Source organism: Megalobrama amblycephala, linkage group LG14 (assembly GCF_018812025.1).
Source record: "Megalobrama amblycephala isolate DHTTF-2021 linkage group LG14, ASM1881202v1, whole genome shotgun sequence".
In the NCBI taxonomy this organism is placed as follows: Eukaryota; Metazoa; Chordata; class Actinopteri; order Cypriniformes; family Xenocyprididae; genus Megalobrama; species Megalobrama amblycephala.
This window is the reverse complement of record NC_063057.1, coordinates 23,525,404-23,548,012: the sequence shown is the minus strand read 5'-3', so window position 1 is coordinate 23,548,012 and position 22,609 is coordinate 23,525,404. Positions and strand designations below refer to the sequence as shown.

The 22,609-nt window shown below is 36.7% G+C and overlaps 2 protein-coding genes across 3 annotated transcripts in view; both read right to left on the bottom strand.

Annotated features, from left to right (window-relative positions):
• The window catches only part of LOC125244569 (NACHT, LRR and PYD domains-containing protein 3-like), a 62,531-nt gene that overhangs the window by 28,595 nt on the left and 11,327 nt on the right, over window positions 1–22,609 (bottom strand). For both annotated transcript variants that reach the window (XM_048154659.1, XM_048154660.1), the window contains exons 4-5: window positions 3,749–4,027; window positions 1,164–2,976 (exon numbers count right to left, since the gene is read on the bottom strand). In XM_048154659.1, coding sequence (XP_048010616.1) covers window positions 1,164–2,976; window positions 3,749–4,007 — 2,072 coding nt within the window. In that variant the 5' untranslated portion in view covers window positions 4,008–4,027. The remainder of the gene's footprint in view (window positions 1–1,163; window positions 2,977–3,748; window positions 4,028–22,609) is intronic.
• Window positions 8,414–21,781, bottom strand: LOC125244570 (protein NLRC3-like). Its single transcript, XM_048154661.1, has 3 exons — window positions 21,723–21,781; window positions 11,044–11,322; window positions 8,414–10,550 (listed from the first exon to the last, which is right to left on the bottom strand). The coding sequence occupies exons 2-3, from the start codon at window positions 11,300–11,302 to the stop codon at window positions 8,875–8,877; spliced, it is 1,935 nt and encodes a 644-aa protein (XP_048010618.1). The 5' UTR covers window positions 11,303–11,322; window positions 21,723–21,781; the 3' UTR covers window positions 8,414–8,874.

The window sequence follows — 22,609 nt, the reverse complement described above, 5'->3', positions numbered from 1 at the left end:
CTATAAAGGCTAATATTGCCCACAACCCATTGTGCTTTGGATGAGGATTCATTTTAGAACTACAAACAAGTAAAAAGTGTTAAAAAACCCTACAAAACATGGCAGATATGCGCGACTGATGATGAGAGGTTTGAGTGACTAATAATCAATTTAACCTGATAGAAAATATTTATTTAATATATTTCATCTGCAATACCAATGTGGACTTTTATAAAGATCCGATTGGCCATTAACTTTTAAATGCATCATTATGCATATGAAGAGATTTCTCCACATGAAAGACCCACGACTGCAGATCAATGTGCTACTGCATTTCTCTCTGATATGGTAGGAAATTATCTAAATGAAATGTGATGAAGGATGTAAGATGATGACTGACAGGCCAGTTTACGGAGACAGGATGCGACAGAGAGCAAAGACGCAATTGTATGACATGATAGTATGTCCAAAAGCTTGTCTACTGTTTTGCCACACACTCAAAAGTATGTACTTTTTGTACACAAAAAGAATACATTATTTTTGGGAATAGTAGAAGTAGGCGAATTGGGATGCAGCACAACAGCGCTAGTCAAAGCATTAGTCATTTGTGTCTCGTTCCGTGTTCACAACAAGTTTCAATATAAAAGTCTTTGCGAATGAGTGACTTGCTCATAAAGATGGCTGCTGCCATCTAATCATGTAATAAATTTAACTTCTGTTGCTGTTCACAGTACAACGCACCTTGAGTGTTATAAATTCACTTTAAACCACTGCCTCTTGCTGCTTATTGCTTTATTATGGTTCAGTGTCATGCCTAGTCAACTGTTAATTTACATACAGAAGGTTCAATTAAATCTTGAAATATTGTATGATGTATGTACAATAAAGTTGTTTAAAATTATAAAAATTAAAAATAAATCTGTTATTTGAATTTTAGTTTCATTTCATTTTAATTTTGTTAAAAATATCATAAAGCATATTGTTTCTTGAACCCAATATCGCAATATGTATCGAATCGTGAGTTGAGTGTATCATTACATCCTTAATTTAATATTATCACATACATTGATGCATTTGCATTTCTTCATTTTCAACAGTCTTGGCCATTAAATTACATGTGTAAGATTAAACCCCAATTAAAATGACTAACAGTGTATGTAAATGATTGTAAAGAAGACTCTTACAGTGCTCTTCTGGTGTTTTTGATCACTGGCAGCAGTCTCATCAGTGCTTCATCAGATCTTCTGTATTTCTGCAGTTCAAACTTCTCTTGAGTCTCTTCTGACATGAGGAGCACAAACACCAGACCAGACCACTGAGCAGAGGAGAGATTCTGTGCTGAAAGATTTCCTGATATCAGATTCTTCTGGATTTCCTCCACAAAGTCATCTTTCATTTCACTCAGACAGTAGAAGAGATTGATGGTCCTCTCTACTGATTTCTCCATCTGTATCTTCTTTTTGATATAGTCAACAGTGTCTTTAATGTTCTCTGTTTTCAGTTTCAGTTTTGGCAGTAGTTCATTCAGGTCACTCTGATTGGACTCCAGTGAAAGACCTAGGAGGAATCGGAGGAAAAGATCCAGGTGTCCGTTCTTGCTTTCTAAAGCCTTGTTGACTGCAGCCTTATGAAGTTTAAACAGTGGCTTTTTGGAGAGTTTCCACGTTAGTTTTTCTGTCCATGATTGAAGAAATGGGTTTTCATTCTTGTCTCTGTTAATCAAAAACACATAAAGAGCAGCAAGGAACTCCTGGATGCTGAGATGTACGAAGCTGTAAACATTTCTTGCTGAAACAGCTTTTTCCTCCTGAAACATTCGAGTACATAACCCAGAGTAGACAGACCCTTCACTGACATCTAGTCCACATTCCTCAAGATCTTCTTTGTAGAAAATCAGGTTTCCTTTCTCCAGCTGTTGAAAGGCTAATTTCCCAAGCTTCAGAATAATCTCATCAAAAGACATTGCATTGACTTTGGGTTCAGGGTCATCACAGTATTTTTCTTTCATTTGTTGCTGCTGAGAAATTAAGAAGCTTGTGTACATTCCTGTGAGAGTTGTGGGTGTTTTGTCATTGCTCTCTTGAGCCAGTAAAGGCTGAAGAACAGTGACAGAGATCCAGCAGAAGACAGGGATATGGCACATGATGTACAGGCTCCTGGATTTCTTGATGTGACGGATGATGTTTTCAGAAACCTCAGAACTGCTGTTTTTGATGAAGTATTGCTCTTTCTGCTCATTGTTAAATCCTCGCACTTCAGTCATTTGATCAATGTAGTTTCGGGGTATCAGACTGGCTGCTGCTGGTCTGGATGTGATCCAGATGAGAGCAGAGGGAAGCAGGTCTGTCTTGATAAGGTTTGTTATTATCTTACTCACTGTTGTTATTTTGTGAACATTTGTAATTCTGTCACTCTCTTTAAAGTTCAAAGGTAAGCGACATTCATCCAGCCCATCAAAAATGAACAAGACCTTACCATCATCTTCAGGAAGAGAGGGCAGTTCTTTAGGATCATTAAAGAAGCGTTTGTTAAGCAGTCCCATGAGACTGCAGTTCTCTGTAATCAGGTTTAGCTGACGGAACGGCAGAGGAAAAATGAAGTTTATATCCTGATTTTCTTTTCCTTCAGCCCAATCAAGGATGAATTTATTGACAGACACAGTTTTTCCTACTCCTGCGATCCCCAACGTCATCACCTTTTTGTTTTGTTGATCCTCATGGACTTTAAAAACATTACTGCACTGGATTGGTGTGTCCCTGGCATCACATTGTTTTTGATTAAAATTGATCTGTATCACCTCGTGGTTATTTTCTCTTCCCCCAGTCTCATTCTCCACTACATATAAATCAGTGTAAATATCGTTCAGGTTTTTCTTATGACCCGTCTGTGAATTACCAATGAATATCCGCTTGTAGTCCTGTTTTAACTTGTTCTTCAGTCTGCGGATGATCTCTGTGTAATCATGAAGAATAGCTCGTCTGTCGTCTGTAGTTAAGCCTTTAAAAATGAGGGGAAAAGAAAGCAAAGACTAAGTGATCATGTTTTTCATAAATTCTTAATAAAAACCTATATGTAATGTGTAACCCAGTCTGCAGTTCCCATTACAAACATAACTACAGCACATGTGATGATAACTGCACTTCTCCTATATTTAAATTGATAACACTTGCACTGCAATTGTGTTTACATGCACATCTTACACTGATCGTGCTGAAGTTGACAACATTCATGGTGAAGGAAAAACCTTAATGAATGCTGACTTGAATGCAGTTGATTTCAGTTTTAAAATTTCTTAATAACTTACTTTTTTTCTAATTCTTTTCAGAACATTTATTGGATTGGCACCATCAACTTCAGGTCAACTTCAGGTCATTCTGACGGACATTATAAAAAAGCTTTTTGATTAAACATTGACATCTAGCACACCAACCTAGACATGAGACTGTATTAGGTTTAGGTTAGGGTTACTGAAATAAGCATTTGCATGTAGAAGTTGCTTGCAGAAGTTTTAATTAAGGGTTTTAATTAAGACCATTGTAAATAATGTAACCATTAGTAAAATCAGACACTGTTCTATTTAATGTACTTGTATAAGATTTGCTGCTGATCTTCTTGGCCCTGTTATTGTTGCTTGTTGTTATATTTTCTTGTTTCCATGTACAGGCAGTGATTGTTATTTACTCCATATCTCTTCTGAATGATCTCCAACAGCAGCACATCTTTATATCGCCTGTCAATTACATTACAGTCACAATAAATTAAACATTACCTTGCTTGTGTTTGTTCTCCAGATGCTCAGCCAGATTATTCTGGTTCATCTTCCTCAGGATCTCCACAGTGATCTTCACAGCTTCTTCTGGTCCAAAACACTCCACCATCTTATCCACAGTTTTTAACCTATCTGTATTCTCCATGTCAGACTTTGATATACCCTCATGATCATTCCTTAAGTGCCACCGAAACGTCTTTAGTTCAACTTCTTCCAGTTCATCCAGTGATTTCTTGAGTAGCTCTTTAACAGATGGCATCGCCCTTCACTGATTAATAGCTGCAGGAGAAAAAGAGAAGATCTGATGTAGTTTAACTCCTATTATTTGGACCTAAGCACTCAAATGTAATTTGGATTATGAAATGAAGCTTTGATCGGATCAGGACTCTCAGTCGACTCATCCAAACTCATTTGTTATAGTCCTATAATGCTCCTTTTTACAAGATAGTACAATAACACAAGATAATATGAGTCTCATAGAATGTCATAGAATGTAGATCAAATATTATGCAATTCTGTAAAGGCCCATTTTGAGTGGAAGCAAAAATATGTTTTTGTGTATATCTTTTAAATACAAATGAGCTGCTGCTCCCTACCCCGTTTTCCAGAGGTGGGCAGAGCCTTTGCAGCTCATGCCTTAAATACCCTGCCAGCAATAAATAAAACATCTATTTGGTTTTGATTTCATCTCTGTCATGGTCACAATGAAATGTTTGTTCTTTGCCTTAGTTTAAAAAGCCTTCTAATATATGGTGCAAACACTCAAAGTTAACAAAAACACAACTGGTTGTCTCTGAACATAATCAGCTGGAAATGAAATCACATATTAGATCTGTATAGTGTCAAAGAGGGGACATGTTCGGCTCACTTATTTTTTTGTGGCCATGACATATTAACTCATGGGAAAATGATAATAAGTTGTGTGTTAAGTTAACAACATCCCCACGTGATGTGAAGTTGTAGCCTCAAAATTCTATGTTTAAGGAGCAATATGTTTTTCTTGTGGCAATGAGTTAAATGTAAGTATTTTAAATTTGTAAGTATTTAGTTCCCTCACAGCTGCTCGTCACAGGCAGCACTCAAATGAAGTTTGGTATTAATGTTAAAAGAATATGCCATGTACATTTGTATCCATCCCATCCAAGAGTCTTTTAAATCCATTCATTCTTTTACATTTAATATGTTTATGTTATTATTATTGGTTACATTTTTTATTTCATGTTTTACAGCAGAAACTGATAAGCACCCTTGTTGTTTGTGTACTTGTTGTTGTTTGTACAGTGTAGAGGTCTTCACGGGTCCAAAAATTCATACCCGAACCCAAAGAGACCCGTAAATGTGCTACACCGAACCGACCCGGGCCTAACTATTATTCTGAAAGTTGGACCCGAACCCGTGCAGAACCGAGAAATGCCATAAATGTACTACCCGGAACCAACGCGGACCCGTCTATTATTTGAAAGCTGGACTCGAACCTGACCGGGAAGACCCGTCTGGACCTGATCGACACATAGGTCTATTCCACAGCAAATTGCTATTAATAACTCAATAAACAAGTTGCGAAAATAAAACGTTTTTTCCTTACCTAATGTTAGTAGGCTAGCCTTCTCCCTTGTACCTGACTGTGATGCACTTGCCAAGAAAGTTCATCCATTATTCCTCTCTTGCCGATTTAAATGCTTAATCCACTTATTATACCAGCTTTAATAGTCCACTTTTTGTTGTATCTCGAGACTCAAGTCCACTCATATAATAAAATAACTTTGACTGTTTGCCCTTTTGTATAATAACGATTGCTTGTTCAGTGACATGGCCGCTGACGTTAGCATTCCTTATTTGCGGTAATTTCTGTGCTTTCTGAGCTGAGTCTGACCAAAACTTTAGATATATCAAGACGGTTCATTCATAATATTATTATAAAAATAGGACATAAGCTTTTAAGCGTCATTGAAAACATTCATGTCATAGTTCATCTCAGATTTTGTAGATGATTTGAAATGTTATTTAAATGTGAGTGTGCAAGGCTGCATGTAGTTTTTGAGATTTTAAGTTTGTTTGCATTACTGTTGCACACAATAGGAATAGGAAAACTATGATCACCATTCGTTTGCTTTAACTCCGCCCGCTCTGCTTCTGATGGCTGGGGTCGCTCGTGTTTTTGTTTTTTTCACCTTATTTCCCGGCTTATACTTTGCAAGTTACAAAACACACATGAACGATCGTGACATGAGGAACTCAAATAAAATCATCAGTATGACTTCAGCACAGCTTTAAAGTACAAAGTTACCAATGACACATCATAACGCACACACACACACACACACACACACACACACACACACACACACACAACTAAAGAAAGATGAAACACTCACCTCAGATAATATTTGTAGATCTTCTTTTCTTAGAATTTCTTTGACTTCCTTAAAGGAAGTAAAACTGTCTTTTCAAGAAAAGACTCCGAATGAGAGTCAGATGTCAGCACACACACATTCAGTTCTCTGTCACTGTATATATTTGCCTGAATATTTTTAAATACTACATACATTTGCTATTTGATGCTCCCAATCAGCGACACGTTTTCAAACACGACAGCATTTTCCTCCTGCTGGATTCACAGATTTACTGCTGTAATCCACTGAAGCTTTAGGGCTGGATCGGTTAGTTCCCACAGCATTATCAGATCGCTGAAAGAGCGAGTGACGCGTACAGTGAGCAAGAATATCACTCTTTATTCATGCTATTCATGCTCATGTCTTGTGTCCGTTACTCAATACTTGCACAGCAAAAAGTTTCTGCTACTAAAGCCAGACGTTTGCAACCAGAAGTAAGAGGTTCAGTCTGTTGCTTGTGTCAGCGGCAGTGAGACAAATAATGACGAGAGAGAGTGATCGAACGAATAAGAAAGAGCAGAGGATCTCCAGATCTAAAAACAAGCGAAGAAGATCTGCATAAACCAGAAGAAGCAGATATAAGTTCTTTACACACATGTAAAAAAATGTGTTCATCAGACATTCAACAGTATATAAATTAAAACAATGTTTCTTTTCCTCAAATTCACCCCCTCATTCAAGCCCTCGGTTCAGCCGTGCTCACAGTATCAGCATCAGAGCACACGTACATCTGCAAGATGTCTGTTAAAGATCACTTCATCTGGAAAGAATCTGCTGTTCACAAACATCTGATGGACGTCTTTAAGATGTCAGTTTTACATACATTATTAATCATAAACATCTATTTGACATCTGACAGGAAACGTCCTACAGACGTATTGCAGATGAGCAAACACTCTAAAATACATCTTCCAGATGTAAACACACACATCAGAGAGACGTCTTGGAGATGTACGTGTGCTGTCAGTGGAGCTTCCAGAAAGAAACTTTGGTTCAAACTCAGAAAAAATTAATAAAAACCGTACCTTTAGGGGTACAACAGCTTGTCACTGGGGCAATACCCTTAAAAAGACATCTATGTACCTTATTTACCCCTGAAATGTGCATATTAGTACCTTAGAGTATAGCAATACATACCTTAAGGTACTAATACAAACCTTTTATTATATTTTAAGCCTGTCGTGGCCTCATTAACACTTCGGGTGTGTATTATTTTTCTAATAATTAATTTCAAGACATTTGTCACACTGTTAATTATTTCCAGGATTTCACAAGATGTAACTGTAATATTTCACAGTAAATTATCATTATTATGTACATTTTTGTGTGCGCTGTGTGATCTGAGCTCTCTCGTCTCCTCCATGGTCTCATCCAACGGATTCAGCGGTAAGTGTTGAAATGTCAAATTTTGTCAATTAAATGACTGTTTGTTTGTTTTTTGATAGGATAGTGCATGTCATTTAAAAGTTTTGACCAAATAGCATAAGTTGGAGGTTCTGTTGTCATGTTGTCAGTGGTTAAGGTACTCACATAGGTTTGAGCATACAAATATTTTAAACAAGAAATGAACAGACATTGGTTAGTGTTAATTGTACTGTATTAAGTTATTATCTAACTGTGAGACATTAGCTACACTTTTCTGTGATGACCAATAAATGGGGAATAAAGTTGTAAGGTAAGCTGTGGCATTATAAGCTTTATTATCAACCAGAGGAATTAAAGTGTCGTGAATTAGGGCAAAGGTAGAGTAAATTCATCTCAATATTTAACAACGTTAGCTGGGCTTCATAATTTTCCCCCCGTGCTTTGTGAGATATGGAGCAGCCATCAACTAAAAAAACGTGTACTGCATAATTACAAAGAATTTACACCGTAACCTTGATAATTATAGTGTACCTATAAAGTAAGTACGTGTAAGTATAGGGGAAAAATATGTAAAATATTGTGAATAAAGGGGTAACAACCAGGAAAAAACAAATTAATTATACTTTAAGTATTTTAGAACTAAGGGGTACTTATACTGTTATGATAGACAACAATCTTACGTTTGGGAGCAATTTAGTGAGAAAGTGCACTGATTAAGTTGTTTCAAGGCAAGTAGAAAGAACTAATTCAATCTTTTTTAATACATGGGGAAATATGCTTTTGTTTCATGTAGTTACAGGGTAAGTATGACATTGCGGGCCATAAATTAATGTGGTGCTTGTTACACTCTTCGTTCATGTAGTTACAGGGTAAGTAATTAAAAAAAAAAAAAAACGCAAACTATCTGTTGTCACTCGAAAAACCTTTATTTGAAAAACAACTTATTTCAAAACAGATACAGTTACAGCACTTCTTATTAATTTCTCTTGCTTGGCTTCCTCCTCCTCTTGTTCCTCTTCTTCTTTCTTTTTAATTTCACAACAATCACATCTTACCCAACCCTATGATCACAAACTCAAATAAAAGGACATTTTCAACTACAGTTAAAATGGTGATTAAATAATACAATTAGAATATATACATTAAAAAAGAAGAAGAAAGGAATAAATTAAAATAATACAAATAATAATACCTCCCCTCAATCTACCTCCAGGGTATGTATATCATTAAAGTATGCAATAAATTGTTGCCATTTTTCAAAAAAGGATTCCCCCCTGCCTCTAATATTATAGTTTACTTTTTCAAGTTAAAAAAAGATTAAATCTTTAAGCCACACTGATATATAAGGAGGTTGTGGAGAGGTCCAAGCTAACAATGGGCAAGCACTGATGCAAATGCTACAACACTACCTTGGGAGGTCTCTCTGTCATACCTGGACACTCCGGGCTGGGATGAAGTGTTTTCTCTGGAGCGGACAGAGAGATGGCTGCTGGAGGTGTTGAATGTCCTGGGGAGTCGGAGATAATGGTGTCGTCGTTCTCGACGACTCCCACAGTGAGAGAGGATCCGCACACCCACAAGGCATAGTCGACGAAGTTGAGGAAAGGAAGGTGATCCTCCTTCAACAGCAGCATCTGGACCAGAATGTCGTCCATCCTGCTCCAGAAATGCTGTTTCAACGAAACAGTATCCAGTATAGTTATGTTTGGACAGTATCCATTTCAGTTTTTCTGTCCATGATTGAAGAAATGGGTTTTCTTTCTTGTCTTTGCTAATCAAAAACACATAGAGAGCAGCAAGAAACTCCTGGATACTGAGATGTACAAAGCTGTAAATGTGTCTTGCTGAAACAGCCTTTTCCTCCTGAAAGATCTGAGTGCATAACCCAGAGTAGACAGACCCTTCACTGACATCTAGTCCACATTTCTCAAGATCTTCTTTGTAGAAAATCAGGTTTCCTTCCTCCAGCTGTTGAAAGGCCAGTTTCCCAAGCTTCAGAATAATCTGATCAAAAGACATTGCATTGACTTTGGGTTCAGGGTCATCACAGTATTTTTCTTTCATTTGTTGCTGCTGAGACATTAAAAAGCTTGTATACATTCCTGTGAGAGTTGTGGGTGTTTTATCATTGCTCTCTTGAGCCAGTAGAGGCTTAAGAACAGTGAGAGAGATCCAGCAGAAGACAGGGATGTGGCACATGATGTACAGACTCCTGGATTTCCTTATATGACGGATGATGTTTTCAGAAACCTCAGTACTGCTGTTCTTTTTGAAGAATTGCTCTTTCTGCTCATCGTTAAATCCTCGAACTTCAGTCACCTGATCAATGTAGTTTCGGGGTATCAGACTGGATGCTGCTGGTCTGGATGTGATCCAGATGAGAGCAGAGGGAACCAGGTGTTTCTTGATAAGGCTTGTAACAATCTTATTCACTGTTGTTTTTTCATGAACATTTGTAAATCTGCCTGCCTCTTTAAACCTCAAAGGGAAGCGGCATTCATCCAGCCCATCAAAAATGAACAAGACTTTACCATCATCTTCAGGAAGAGAGGGCAGTTCTTTAGGATCACTAAAGAAATATTCATGAATCAGTCCCATGAGACTGCAGTTCTCTGTAATCAGGTTTAGCTGGCGGAATGGCAAAGGAAAAATGAAGGTTATATCCTGATTTTCTGTTCCTTCAGCCCAATCAAGGATGAATTTATTGACAGAGACAGTTTTTCCAACCCCTGCGATCCCCATTGTCAGTACCTTTTTGTTTTTATTGTCTTTAAAAATATTATTGCATTGGATTGGTGTGTCCTTGGCATCATATTGTTTGTGATACAATTCGATCTGTCTCACCTCATGGTCATTTACTCTTCCTCCAGTCTCATTCTCCACCACATATAAATCAGTGTAAATATCGTTCAGGTTTTTCTGATGACCTGTCTGTGAATTACCAACCAATATCTGCTCATAGTCCTGTTTTAATTTGTTCTTCAGTCTGCGGCTGGTCTCTGTGTAATCATGAAGAGTAGCTTGTCTGTCATCTGCAGATGAGCCTTTAAAAAAAGAGGAAAACAAGTCGTCATGATTTTCATAAATTCTTAATGAAACATATATGTAATTTGTAACCTGGTCTGCAGTTCCAATTACAAACATAACTACAGAACATGTGATAAAAACTGCACATCTGCTGTATTCAATATATGCTTGCACTGCAATTGTGTTTAAATGCACATCTTACACTGATTATGCTTAAACTAGGAACATATATGGTTATGGAAACACCTTGATTAATGCTGATAGTGCAGTAATGTCACTGTAAACCATGTAACCATTAGTAAAATCAGACACTGTTCTATTTAATGTACTTGTATAAGATCTGCTGCTGATCGTCTTGGACCTGTAATTGTTGCTTGATGTTATATTTTCTTATTTCCATGTACAGGCAGTGATTGTTATTTACCCCATATCTCTTCTGAATGATCTCCAACAGCAGCACGTCTTTATATCGCCTGTCAATTACATTAGTCACAACAAATTAAACATTACCTTTCTTGTGTTTGTTCTCCAGCTGCTTAGCCAGATCATTCTGGTTCATCTTCTTCAAGATCTCCACAGTGATCTTCACAGCTTCTTCTGGTCCAAAACACTCCACCATCTTATCCACAGTTTTTAACCTATCTGCATTCTCCATGTCAGACTTTGATATACTCTCATGATCATTCCTTAAGTGCCACTGAAACTTCTTCAGTTCAGCTTTCTCCAGTTCATTCAGTGATTTCTCAAGCAGCTCTTTAACTGATGCCATCGTCCTTCACCGATTAATAGCTGCAGTACAAAAAGAACAGATCTGAAGTAGTTTAATGCCTAACATGTGGTCCTAAGCACTTAAATGTAATTTGGATTATGAAATGAAGCTGTGATCGGACCAGTACTCAGTGAACTCATTCAAACACATCTGTTTAAATCCTAAAATTATCCTTTGTACAAGATAATATAATTCAAGATTATATGAGTCTCAGGTCTCCCATAGAATGTGTCTGTGAAGTTTCAGCTCAAAACACCCCACAAATCAATTACGCTATTCTGTAAATGCCGCTTTTTGAGTGGAAGCAAAAACATGATGTTTTTCTGTGACTCCTTAACTCCCTGAGGTCCGAAAACACGCCGGTGCGTTTTGCAGGATTTTTTTCAGATTGCAGCAAAACAGATTTAAAATACTCTGTCATTTCTTGTCATAGAGACACAAGTAATATATCAATTGAAACTATAGAATGTCTTCTTTTATTTGTATACACTCAGAGTAAAAACACAATGCTGTGCTTTTTGTAAAATAAAGAAAACTAACATGATGCGTGATCTCTCGTCTCCCTCTGAACAAAGTCCAATCTGATAGTTCTCAGAAAATGAACTATAACTTATGAATACTTATGACAAAAAAAAATGACACTTATGTCTAAAGAAACGTTGAAATGTCAGGTTTTAAATCGTGTAAGTCAAATCGAAAACAAACATTCTGTGTTTATGTAATCTGTATGAAAAGAGAGCCATGTCAGAAGTCCATGATTCAGCTCATTATCCGCTAATGCGGCCACGCCCACGGAGCCAGCGCTATTCAGACGCTAATTCAGAGGCAATACATGTATACATCGTCTCAATCGTGTATTTATTGTCTTGAAAACTGTTTATTTGGATGTTAAAGCCATGGTTAGCGATCTCTAGAAGACATGCCGTTAGTTCCTAGTTCCTTTTCTTCTTTATATGAATTTGTGGCCTAAAGGTGTACAGAGAGCCCTCCGGCTGCAAGTATGAATTGAAAACAGTATCCAGCACTCATAGTGATGACAATAAATATTACTTCTCAGTATAGAAAATTGACATAAATATATAAAAACCATCATATTTCTCCAAATGTGCATGCTTTTAAGCTAAAAGCCTATATGAAATGCCATAGAGGTAACATAATTGTTCAGACACTTTGCATCACAGAAATACATTATATTTTAAAGAATATAATAGAATACCATTATTTTAAATTGTAATAATATTTCACAGTATTGCTGTTTATGATGAGCTGAGACATTATTACAGATGGTTTTTTTCACAGCCTACCTGACTGAAAGGCCTCATTAATATGCAAGTCATTTCAGGTCATTATTATGTGATTCTTTTGTCTTCTCAGGTGTAAATGGCCCATTATTCATGATGATTCACGCCTCCACGCATACTGTGTTTCTTGACAAAAAGTGTCTTACAAAAACTAAATCAATATATTGTTTTATATGAAGGAGTAGGCAGCATAATTTTTACATAATTCTGAAGCAAAAACTCTAGTCTACAACCTCCAATACCCAGAAGTCTTGTGAACACAGATTTAATATACTTTTTTTGGCCTTATTTCAGTGACTTAAGTTTTTTGTTTTTTCAATAACCACGCATAAACATTATTCCTTCAAAAATACAAACATGTACATACATGTTCCTCACATATTATTGTAGCCTATTTTGTGCTGAATACAGTGTAATGACACTTTTGTCATTTATATGTTTATGAACAACTGAAAAAAGCACAAATGTCAGGGCATGTCAAAACTTCTCCAAGCCCCAAATCAGCCTCAGACTCCAGAGGGTTAAAGGATTAGTTCACTTTCAAATGAAAATGATCCCAAGCTTTACTCACCCTCAAGCCATCATATGTGTATATTATTTTTTCTTTCTGATTAACACAATTGGAAAAATAATATATATTAAAAATATTTCTCTGTGTTCATCAGAATGAAGAAAGTCATATACACCTAGGATGGCTTGAGGGTGAGTAAAGCTTGGGATAATTTTCATTTGAAAGTGAAGAAATCCTTTAAGGATTAGTTCACAAAAGTGGTCAGAGCCTTTACAGCTTGTGCCTCAGATACTCTGCTAGCAATAAATAAAACATCTGTTTTTTTTTGTTTTTTTAATCATTTCTGTCCTGGTCATAATACATAGTTTATTTTTTGCATTGAAGCTGCTGATATATGGTTTTCTGAGCAAGAGCAAAAATAGAAAGTTCACAAAAACACAATTGGTCTCTGAACATACAACAACACACTAGTAATGCAACTCAGCCAGGTCCTGTAATCCTTGGGCAGGAATTATTTAAATGAGGATGCAATTAGGTTTAAGGCATAAATTTAATAACAAAATAAACATAAAAACAAAACCAAAGTAAAGCGGCTGCCCCTCTGGTCTCTCTTTTCACTCCTATATTTATCCTTCTAGAGCTCCTGCGTGGAGATCAGTGTGACATACAGGTGACGCTTATTAACACACATGCTAGTGTTCATTAACTTGCGCTTGTGCTCAACAGAGCAATGTCTCAGCCAGCCCTGCATAAAGGGTTAGTTCACCCTAAATTGACATTTCTGTCAGTAATTACTCACCCTCATGTCGTTCCACACCCGTAAGACCTTTGTTCATCTTCAGAACACAAATTAAGATATTTTTGATGAAATCCAAGAGGAATATGACTTGTCCATAGACAGCAATATAATCACCACTTTTAAGGTCAAGAAAGGTACAAAAAAAAGTGGCTGCAGTGGTTTAACCTTAATTTTATGAAGTGACAAGAATTTTTTTGCGCAAAAAAAAAGAAAAAAAAGAAAATCCTCTTCCCTGTCAGTCTGTTGTACAGTTGGTGCAGTGAATGTATTGCAGAGCTTCCATGTTTATGTCCCAGTACCGAATCAATACTAACCTTTTAACATAGAGGAATATTGTAACATGTTTGAGAAAACTCAAGAATATAATGGAGGTGTTTCAGGGAGTTCAGAATCAGAAACAGTGTGCACTGATAAAGAGAAGTGCTTTGTAACTTTGCAGAGCTTTTTCATGCTCAGACAGCAACATTACACAGTAAATGATGTTTTAACAAAATCAAAGAGCATTCAGTTAATCAACTCAACCAATGACAAGAGTTAAAAATATAGCAGACTTACCTCCGTTCATCTGAGAGTTTATCAACATGCCTCCTCCATCCCATCTCCTCACTTCTAGTTCTATCTATTTTTAACAGACATAGGCCAGTAAGAGCTGTGTGTGTAAACCTCACACCCCTGAACTCAAGAGGTGCTCTAGCGACTGACACTATAGACTGCAGTCTTTAGTCTCCTTGTTAGAGCGTCGCCTCTCATGCTGGTGGACCCGGGTTTGAGTCCCGCTTAGAGCAGCAGTTTGAACAGGAGGGGTTACATATGCACGTATCCACACATGCACAGGTCAAGAGGAGCTATGTTTGCAAGCACACATATATATGTGGACATGAACATGATGAACATTTCCTCTTCAAAAAATGGAAAAGAAATATAGTTAGGGCAATGTGTGACGCTGTTCAGTCGATTTGGTATGTGGAAATATGGTGAAGGAATGGATTCTGGAATCCACTGCTGCTTCAATATATATCTTTTAAGTTATTAATTAACATATATCGTTCTGTTAAATTATTTGAATGTCTTCTTCAACATATGTTAAAGGTGCCCTCGAATGAAAAATTGAATTTATCTTGGCATAGTTGAATAACAAGAGTTCAGTACATGGAAATGACATACAGTGAGTCTCAAACTCCATTGTTTCCTCCTTCTTATATAAATCTCATTTGTTTAAAAGACCTCCAAAGAACAGGCGAATCTCAACATAACACCGACTGTTACGTAACAGTCAGGGTGTACGCCCCCAATATTTGCATATGCCAGCCCACGTTTCCAACATTATAAAAGGCATTAGACAAGGGCAGCCAGTATTAACGTCTGGATGTGCACAACCAAATCATCAGACTAGGTAAGCAAGCAAGAACAATAGCGAAAAATGGCAGATGGAGCAATAATAACTGACATGATCCATGATAACATGATATTTTTAGTGATATTTGTAAATTGTCTTTCTAAATATTTCGTTAGCATGTTGCTAATGTACTGTTAAATGTGGTTAAAGTTACCATCGTTTCTTACTGTATTCATGGAAACAAGAGCCGTCGTTATTTTCATTTTTAAAAACTTGCAGTCTGTATAATGCATAAACTTCATTCTTTATAAATCTCTCCAACAGTGTAGCATTAGCCGTTAGCCACGGAGCACTATCAAACTCATTCAAAATCAGAAGTAAACAATATAACAGTATACAATACTCACATAATCCGATGCATGCATGACGAACACTTTGTAAAGATCCATTTTGAGGGTTATATTAGCTGTGTAAACTTTGTTAAGGCACTGTTTAAGGCAAGCGCGAGCTCTGTGGGCGGAGTCCACAGGATTTAAAGGGGCCGCAGCATAAAATCGGCGCGTTTATAATGATGCCCCAAAATAGGCAGTTAAAAAAATTAATAAAAAAAAAAATCTATGGGGTATTTTGAGCTGAAACTTCACAGACACATTCAGAGGACACCTTAGACTTATATTACATCTTTTAAAAACATAATCTAGGGCACCTTTAAAGCATTTATTTTCCTTTTCAAACACTAGAAAATAAGTTTGAATATTGTCTGTACCTCTCACTGAGAGAAAAGTACATGTTATCAGTATGTTTTGGGAAAGTTTCCTGCTGAGAGCAGAGCTCAGATCAACTTCAGCCTTGAAGAAGTAGTGAATCATGTGTATCTGTGTATGTGCGCTAAGTGTTCTGTGCAGGTCCCTTTGTACTGGACAACTGGCACTCTGCTGAAGACCAGCAGACACCATGTCATGACCCCAAAAGGACATCCAGTACCTAAATCCAGAGTCCCCTCATCAGCATCGTGACGAATGGAGATATGCTTCTGACTATCTGTCCATGTGTGGAAGATTACCAAATTTGTCTATTTTCCTTAGCCAATCAGAATCATTCAACCTGAAGTAATGACATAGTTAGTTGACTCTGTTAGAGTATAACTGTTGTGGAAATGTGAATGTATGCAGAGCGGCCTACGAATTCCTTGTGAGACCTGAAGCTGGCTTCTGCTGATGAAAATGCAAACTATTCTTCATTAGATTTTTCTTCAGTTTATTAATTTTTTAAACTTTGACTCCGTGCCTTTTATTCAACATATCTGGTTTCAAGGGTCCTAAACTGTTTATCCCCAACAATGGATTAAACAGCAAATATGGATAAACCTGCAAAAAAGAATAGACTCGGTCACGGGCATACGCTAGAGTCTAGGCAACACGAATAACAAACTCTAAATGAAAAAATAATCATTCTTTGGGACAAATCCTTGTTTGATTTGCTATTTTGAGAAAATAGAAAATCCTTGTTTGATTTGCGAACTACAGAATCCTCTGCCGTCAGGTTGCTCCCACTTTGAGCGGCAAATCCCAAGTCAAATTTCAAGGCAAATCCCTTTCACTGTCAGCGTTTTGATTTCAACAAATCAGTTTTGGCCACGCAAGAACACATGATCGACCTGAGGGAATAATATGCTGATGTGATTTACTGCTCAAGAAACATTTCTGATTATTATCAATGTTGTGTGGGATTACAAATTTAATAATCTGTTTAAGATCTGTTGATCCTACATACTGACATCACCTCACATGAATTACTAAGGTGAAGTATATTGTATTTAGCATGTTAAGGTAAAGATAATGACATTCTAAGGAGATCAAGGCAGGCAGCTCAGGGGTGTGTGACATAAACCTTTTGCAATTCCTTACCATTTGGCATGACAAGCTCAAGATACAGCGGTGCTTTTGTCTCTATGATAATGTAAAGGTATGGGCGATACTGTCAGACTGATTGGGTTAGCACCTATGCATTTGAAAGCTTTGATCTTCCTACTGGAAGTCAAACTATGTGTGAATGTTTACATAGTCTTAGTTCTCGTGGCCAGCTACTGTTTATACTATTTGGGGTACTATTATCTACCCAGTCGGGGGGTAATTTCCTGTATTGTCTTTAGATGCTTTTGTTTTAGTGGTCACATCTAAGGCTGTGTGTAAGGGCAACACCTTTAAGGACTGCCCACTGAATGCCTATAAAACATCATGTATACACTGCCTAAGTTAGATTTTGGATGACCAAAGCGACGCACAGCGTGTTTCTCAATAAAGAGTAATTTCTGCTTAAAGATATCCCAAAGTCTCCTGGTCTATGCTTCTGAGATTTCCAACAGTTGAAAACATTTTTTTTTTTTTCAGGATTCTTTGAATAAAAGTTGTTTTTGTTTTTTTTTTTTGATTTTTTGAAAGTTAAAAAAACATATATCTGAAAAAGAAAGTTTGTGTTACATTATAAATATGTGACCAGTCACGGAAAGTAGGGACACAAGTCGGTTTTGGGGCATTTTGAGTTATTCACAGATTCTGAAAGTGCAGTCTCCAAGCTTTCCAACGATGTGTGACACATGGAAATCTGATAATATTTGGAGAAGTTGTGGCCATTTGAAGGTAGGCAATCAAGAAAGCTCAAGAGGGAGAAAAACCCCTTTAAAGTTTGTGCAGTTCTCACCTGTTCTCACCTGCTGGGAGTGACAATAGGGCTCATTTACATCTCATTTAGATAAGCCATACCCCCTGTAAAGCTGCATGGACCGCATACTATTAATAATAAAGGTTAATGTGCATTGTAAATGTCAGTAATTTTTTTTTTTTTTACTTTTATAAAAATGATTTAGAGGCTGAAATATGTGACTTTTTTGTCAAAACTCTATTTGAACTTGTGCATTGTAGATAACATGTTGCAAGACACTCCTTTAAAATCTGCCCATCATTTTTAATGTTATTATTTTAATGTTTATGTAAAGAAAAAGTACATATTGATGCTAATTTTATTTTTTATTTGCTGGTTTTCCACATAAAACTTGGTGAATTGACTTTTTGAACAGGATTCTGTGATAACCGTGATCATTTTGGTCACTAATCATGAAATGAAATGTTCTCACCTGAGAAGCCTGTTAAAGAAGAATAGGCAATCCAGGAAATAACTGGACTAACAGAGGCCAGAGATCGCTAACTATGGCTATTCAAAACACTTTTCAAGACAATAAATACACGATTGAGGCGATGAATGCATGTATTGACTGAATTTGCGTCTGAATAGCGCTCCCTCCGTGGGCGTGGCCGCATTAGCGGATAATGAGCTGAATCACGGACTTCTGACATGGCTCTCTTTTCATACAGATTACATAAACACAGAAGGTTTGTTTTCGATTTGACTTACACATTTTAAAACTTGACATTTCAACGTTTTTTCAGACATAAGTTTAATTTTTCTGTGATTAGTATTCACTAAGTTACAGTTCATTTTCTGAGAACTATCAGATTGGACTTCGTTCAGAGGGAGATGAGAGATCACGCATCATGTTAGTTTTCTTTATTTTTCAAAAAGCACAACATTTTGTTTTTACTCTGAGTGTATACAAATAAAAGAAGACATTCTATAGTTTCAATTGATATATATTACTTATGTCTCTATGACAAAATATGATGGAGTATTTTAAGTCTGTTTTGCTGCAATGTGAAAAAAAACCTGCAAAACGCGCCGGCGCGTTACCCGACTCCAGAGAGGTAATGTCTTATTATGCCGCTTTCATCGTCGCTCAGATCGTCTTCAGAATCAGTGAACGCTTGTTCCTAAGCATCCGGCTTGTCGAAGAAGTACTTCAAAACATTTTCAGTGTAACGGCCACGGTTCTTCATTGAATTTTGATATCAGCTAGAGCCGGCCAGAGCGCTGCATAATAAGTAGCCACACTTCCCAGTATGGAAATACACACAGACAATGACACGCCCCTACTGCGTGCTAGAATCTCCGAAAAACAAGCCGATTTCAACCTCAAAATGTACGCTTTTAAATATACCAATACTGCTATCTCAAACACGGAAAGGCTTCTTCATGATCTTAACTAACAGATTCTGCAAAAAAACGAAAATCACCAATTTTGAAAAAAAATGCTTCTTTCTCATTTTGCTCGAGAGTTGTGCTGCCGACTTGTGTCCCTGGATTCCGTGACGGGTCACATATCTTCACTGTCACTTTTGATCAATTTAATATATCCTTGCTGAATAAAATTATTACTTTCTTTAATCCCACCTAACATTTTTTTTACTTACCCCAAACATTTGAACATCAAGCTTTTGTCTAATCTACAATGTTTCAAAAGCTTTCTATATCAGATAAATGCTGTTATTTTAAACAATGGTTTGTGTGTAACGTGACATTTTTTGAATGATTAAATTGTACATAAATAGGTTAAGCAAAACAAATGTGTCTGAGAAGCTTTTATACACATCCTTAACTGCAGACACTGAAATGACACAAACTGGCCCTCATTTATCAAACGGACATAGAAACCAGCGTACATCGAAAGAAAAATCAGCTTACGACAACGCTCATGTATGTTTCATTAAACTTTCATAAGCAGCCAATTCTGTCGCACGAATGAACGGCTGATGATAAATTTGGTGGCTGAAAACAATCGTCATTTAAATATCACGCCCCAAATTTTACAAGCCTCACCCTAGAGTTTACGACACAGAGAAACATAACCTGGCCATGGGAGGAAGTAATTGCATGAAAAAGAAATCTGTCTTACTCTAAATCCCCTATCAAACTCGTTATTGCAAACAATAAAATGAAATTAAATAAAAACTAAATACAAACATTACACGCATACAAATCAATAATTTGGTCTCACTCCACAGAAAATCTTTTAAATTTGTTTCATTCATAGCAGAACAAGAATGAAAAATAAGTAGCTATATACTGAAACACAAATTAGGCTATAGTGCCATTCATTATAAAGCAAAAATGAATTTATGTAAAGCAAAACTGAATTGGGCTCACATAGCCTACCTCTCTCATTCGGGAAGAATCCAAACGTTTCCATATTTGTGATTTAACATTTATTTCTTTCTGAACTATTTTTCATTATTTGAACTAAGGCTTTCTATTTCATTCGTGTTTCAATATCCACATAAAATGTGGCGGACCATTTAAACTGAGGAGTGTAACTTTCTCTGCATTTAGTTTGCTGATAAATGGCTGAAATGTAAAGTTAGCAACACTAGAACTGATATAGCGTCTGCGTGTGAGTGAGGCACCCGCGCAATCAAATGGATTTATTAAAATAAAGATAAATATTTTAATAAAAAAAGAAAACGAATACAACTTTTGATGTTGCACATCCAAAGTTGAAAAAAAAAAAAAAAAAAACATTTGTGGTATTTTAAGACACGCATCTATTCTAATTTAATTTTAATTTGACAGTTTAATCGTGTTGTTTAATGGTTAATGATCGGTTAGTGAGTGATTGTTGGTCAGGAAATAATCAAAATGTTCTCATAACAGTTCTCCACCAGATCTACTGCTGCACACCAGAATTTTATTTTTGGGGGGGCCATCTAAAAATGAGGGGGCCTATATAAATGTATATATATATATATATATATAAGTAAACTTTGTTTATGCTAGTTATGCCTGCTGTCATATTTTTATGCCAGTATTTGGCGACCAGCGACTGTTAAAATTTATTAATTTAAAGGGGTGGTTCAGTGTTTTTTTTCTAGGCTTGATTGTGTTTTGGGGCACAGTTTAACATGTCTTAATGCTTCGTTTTTTTGAAAACGCTGTATTTTTCATATATTTTAGCTTTATTCTACACCTCTGTTTCCATTGTCATATGAACGGCTCGTTTGACTTCCTGCTTCTATGAATCCACTCCCTCCGAGATACGCAATGTGCTCAGATTGGTTAGCAGGTTGGCAGCTGGCCCAGTGTATCATAATTCGCTGAAGCGTCCGGAAACGCCAAGCCCCTTACCATTCGTAGTTAGCGCTTAGGCGTAATGACATCTATATTGCTGTATCAAATTGAGCCGAATCAGACCCAGACGAAGAGGAAAAAGCAGAACCTCTGCAATCGTGGCTTTTAAAGGACGTTTATGAATGGTATTTCATTTAGTATTTGTGTCAAAGTGTTTAGATATGCTGTCACTGCTGTTTGTTAGCTTTCAATATACAGTTTTATCCTGATTAAAGCTTTACTGTAGCCGAATACATGACTGAGTAGTCGCATTTTTGTAAAGGTAGCGTTTAGTTTATAGCATGAACAACTGTTTGTCTATGAACAGAGAAGTTTGTTGGAGAAGTATGCTCTAGAATTTAGCTAACTGGCTAACGAAGCAAAAACGTTTTGGTCTTTGTTTTCATCCTTGACGCAACCAAAAATAGCAACAGAACTATACGTTTAAAAGACATGTACAAACAATAAAACGTACTTACAGTTTGGGGCCGATAAACAGCAGCTTCTGCTTTTAAAGTGGGAACTGCTTCATCTTTCAGTAAAAGCCTTTGTGTAAATCCAGCATTGAACTCGTGTAGATTCTGGAAGCTTCTTCAGCGCCGCATCCAGTGTAGAAAATATCACAGATTATAATGGCTTCTATTATCTTTTGATGCATTACGTCATTCTCGTCCGGTGTACACAACTCTTTGCATCCACATGCTGCACCACATGGCCTCACCCACTTTGTTGCGTGTTCCCGGGGGGGGGTGTTTTGCAGGGTTTATGAAGCTCGTTGTAGTCCAAACCTGTCGTTTTTGTAGGCATTAAACTGCCATAACTTTAAAAGACAATATCTCCGTTTGAATTGAACTTTCAGCGCTGTAACTTTGCAGATGTTGTTTATGCTCAAGCGGCAACATTACAAACTAACTAAAGTTAAAAAAGTAAAATCGTATTGAACCACCCCTTTAATTGTTTTTTTATGATGAATTCTTTAGTCTTATTTTAATTATTATTATTAGTTGAATCTATAACAGTTTAGACATTTATAAATTATTTTTGAACATTAACTGAAACTCAAGTAAATTTTGAATCGTGGAAAAACCGTGATCTCTATTCTAAAAAATATAGATTATCCAGAGTCATAAATTTCCTGAGCCATTTTGATTACTCTTTGATATGGTCCTATTTGATGATCAGTAGTTCACTAAATACAATCATTCAATAAGCATATATTTAGGCTACAATAATCACTTAACTTTAAAAATTCTGTGGTGCAGTACAAATATTTCAAGTGTCCCTTATTTTCCTATAAAGAACGTCTCGGTTACGTATGTAACCCTCGTTCCCTGAAGGAGGGAACGGAGACGTACGTCAGTAGTGA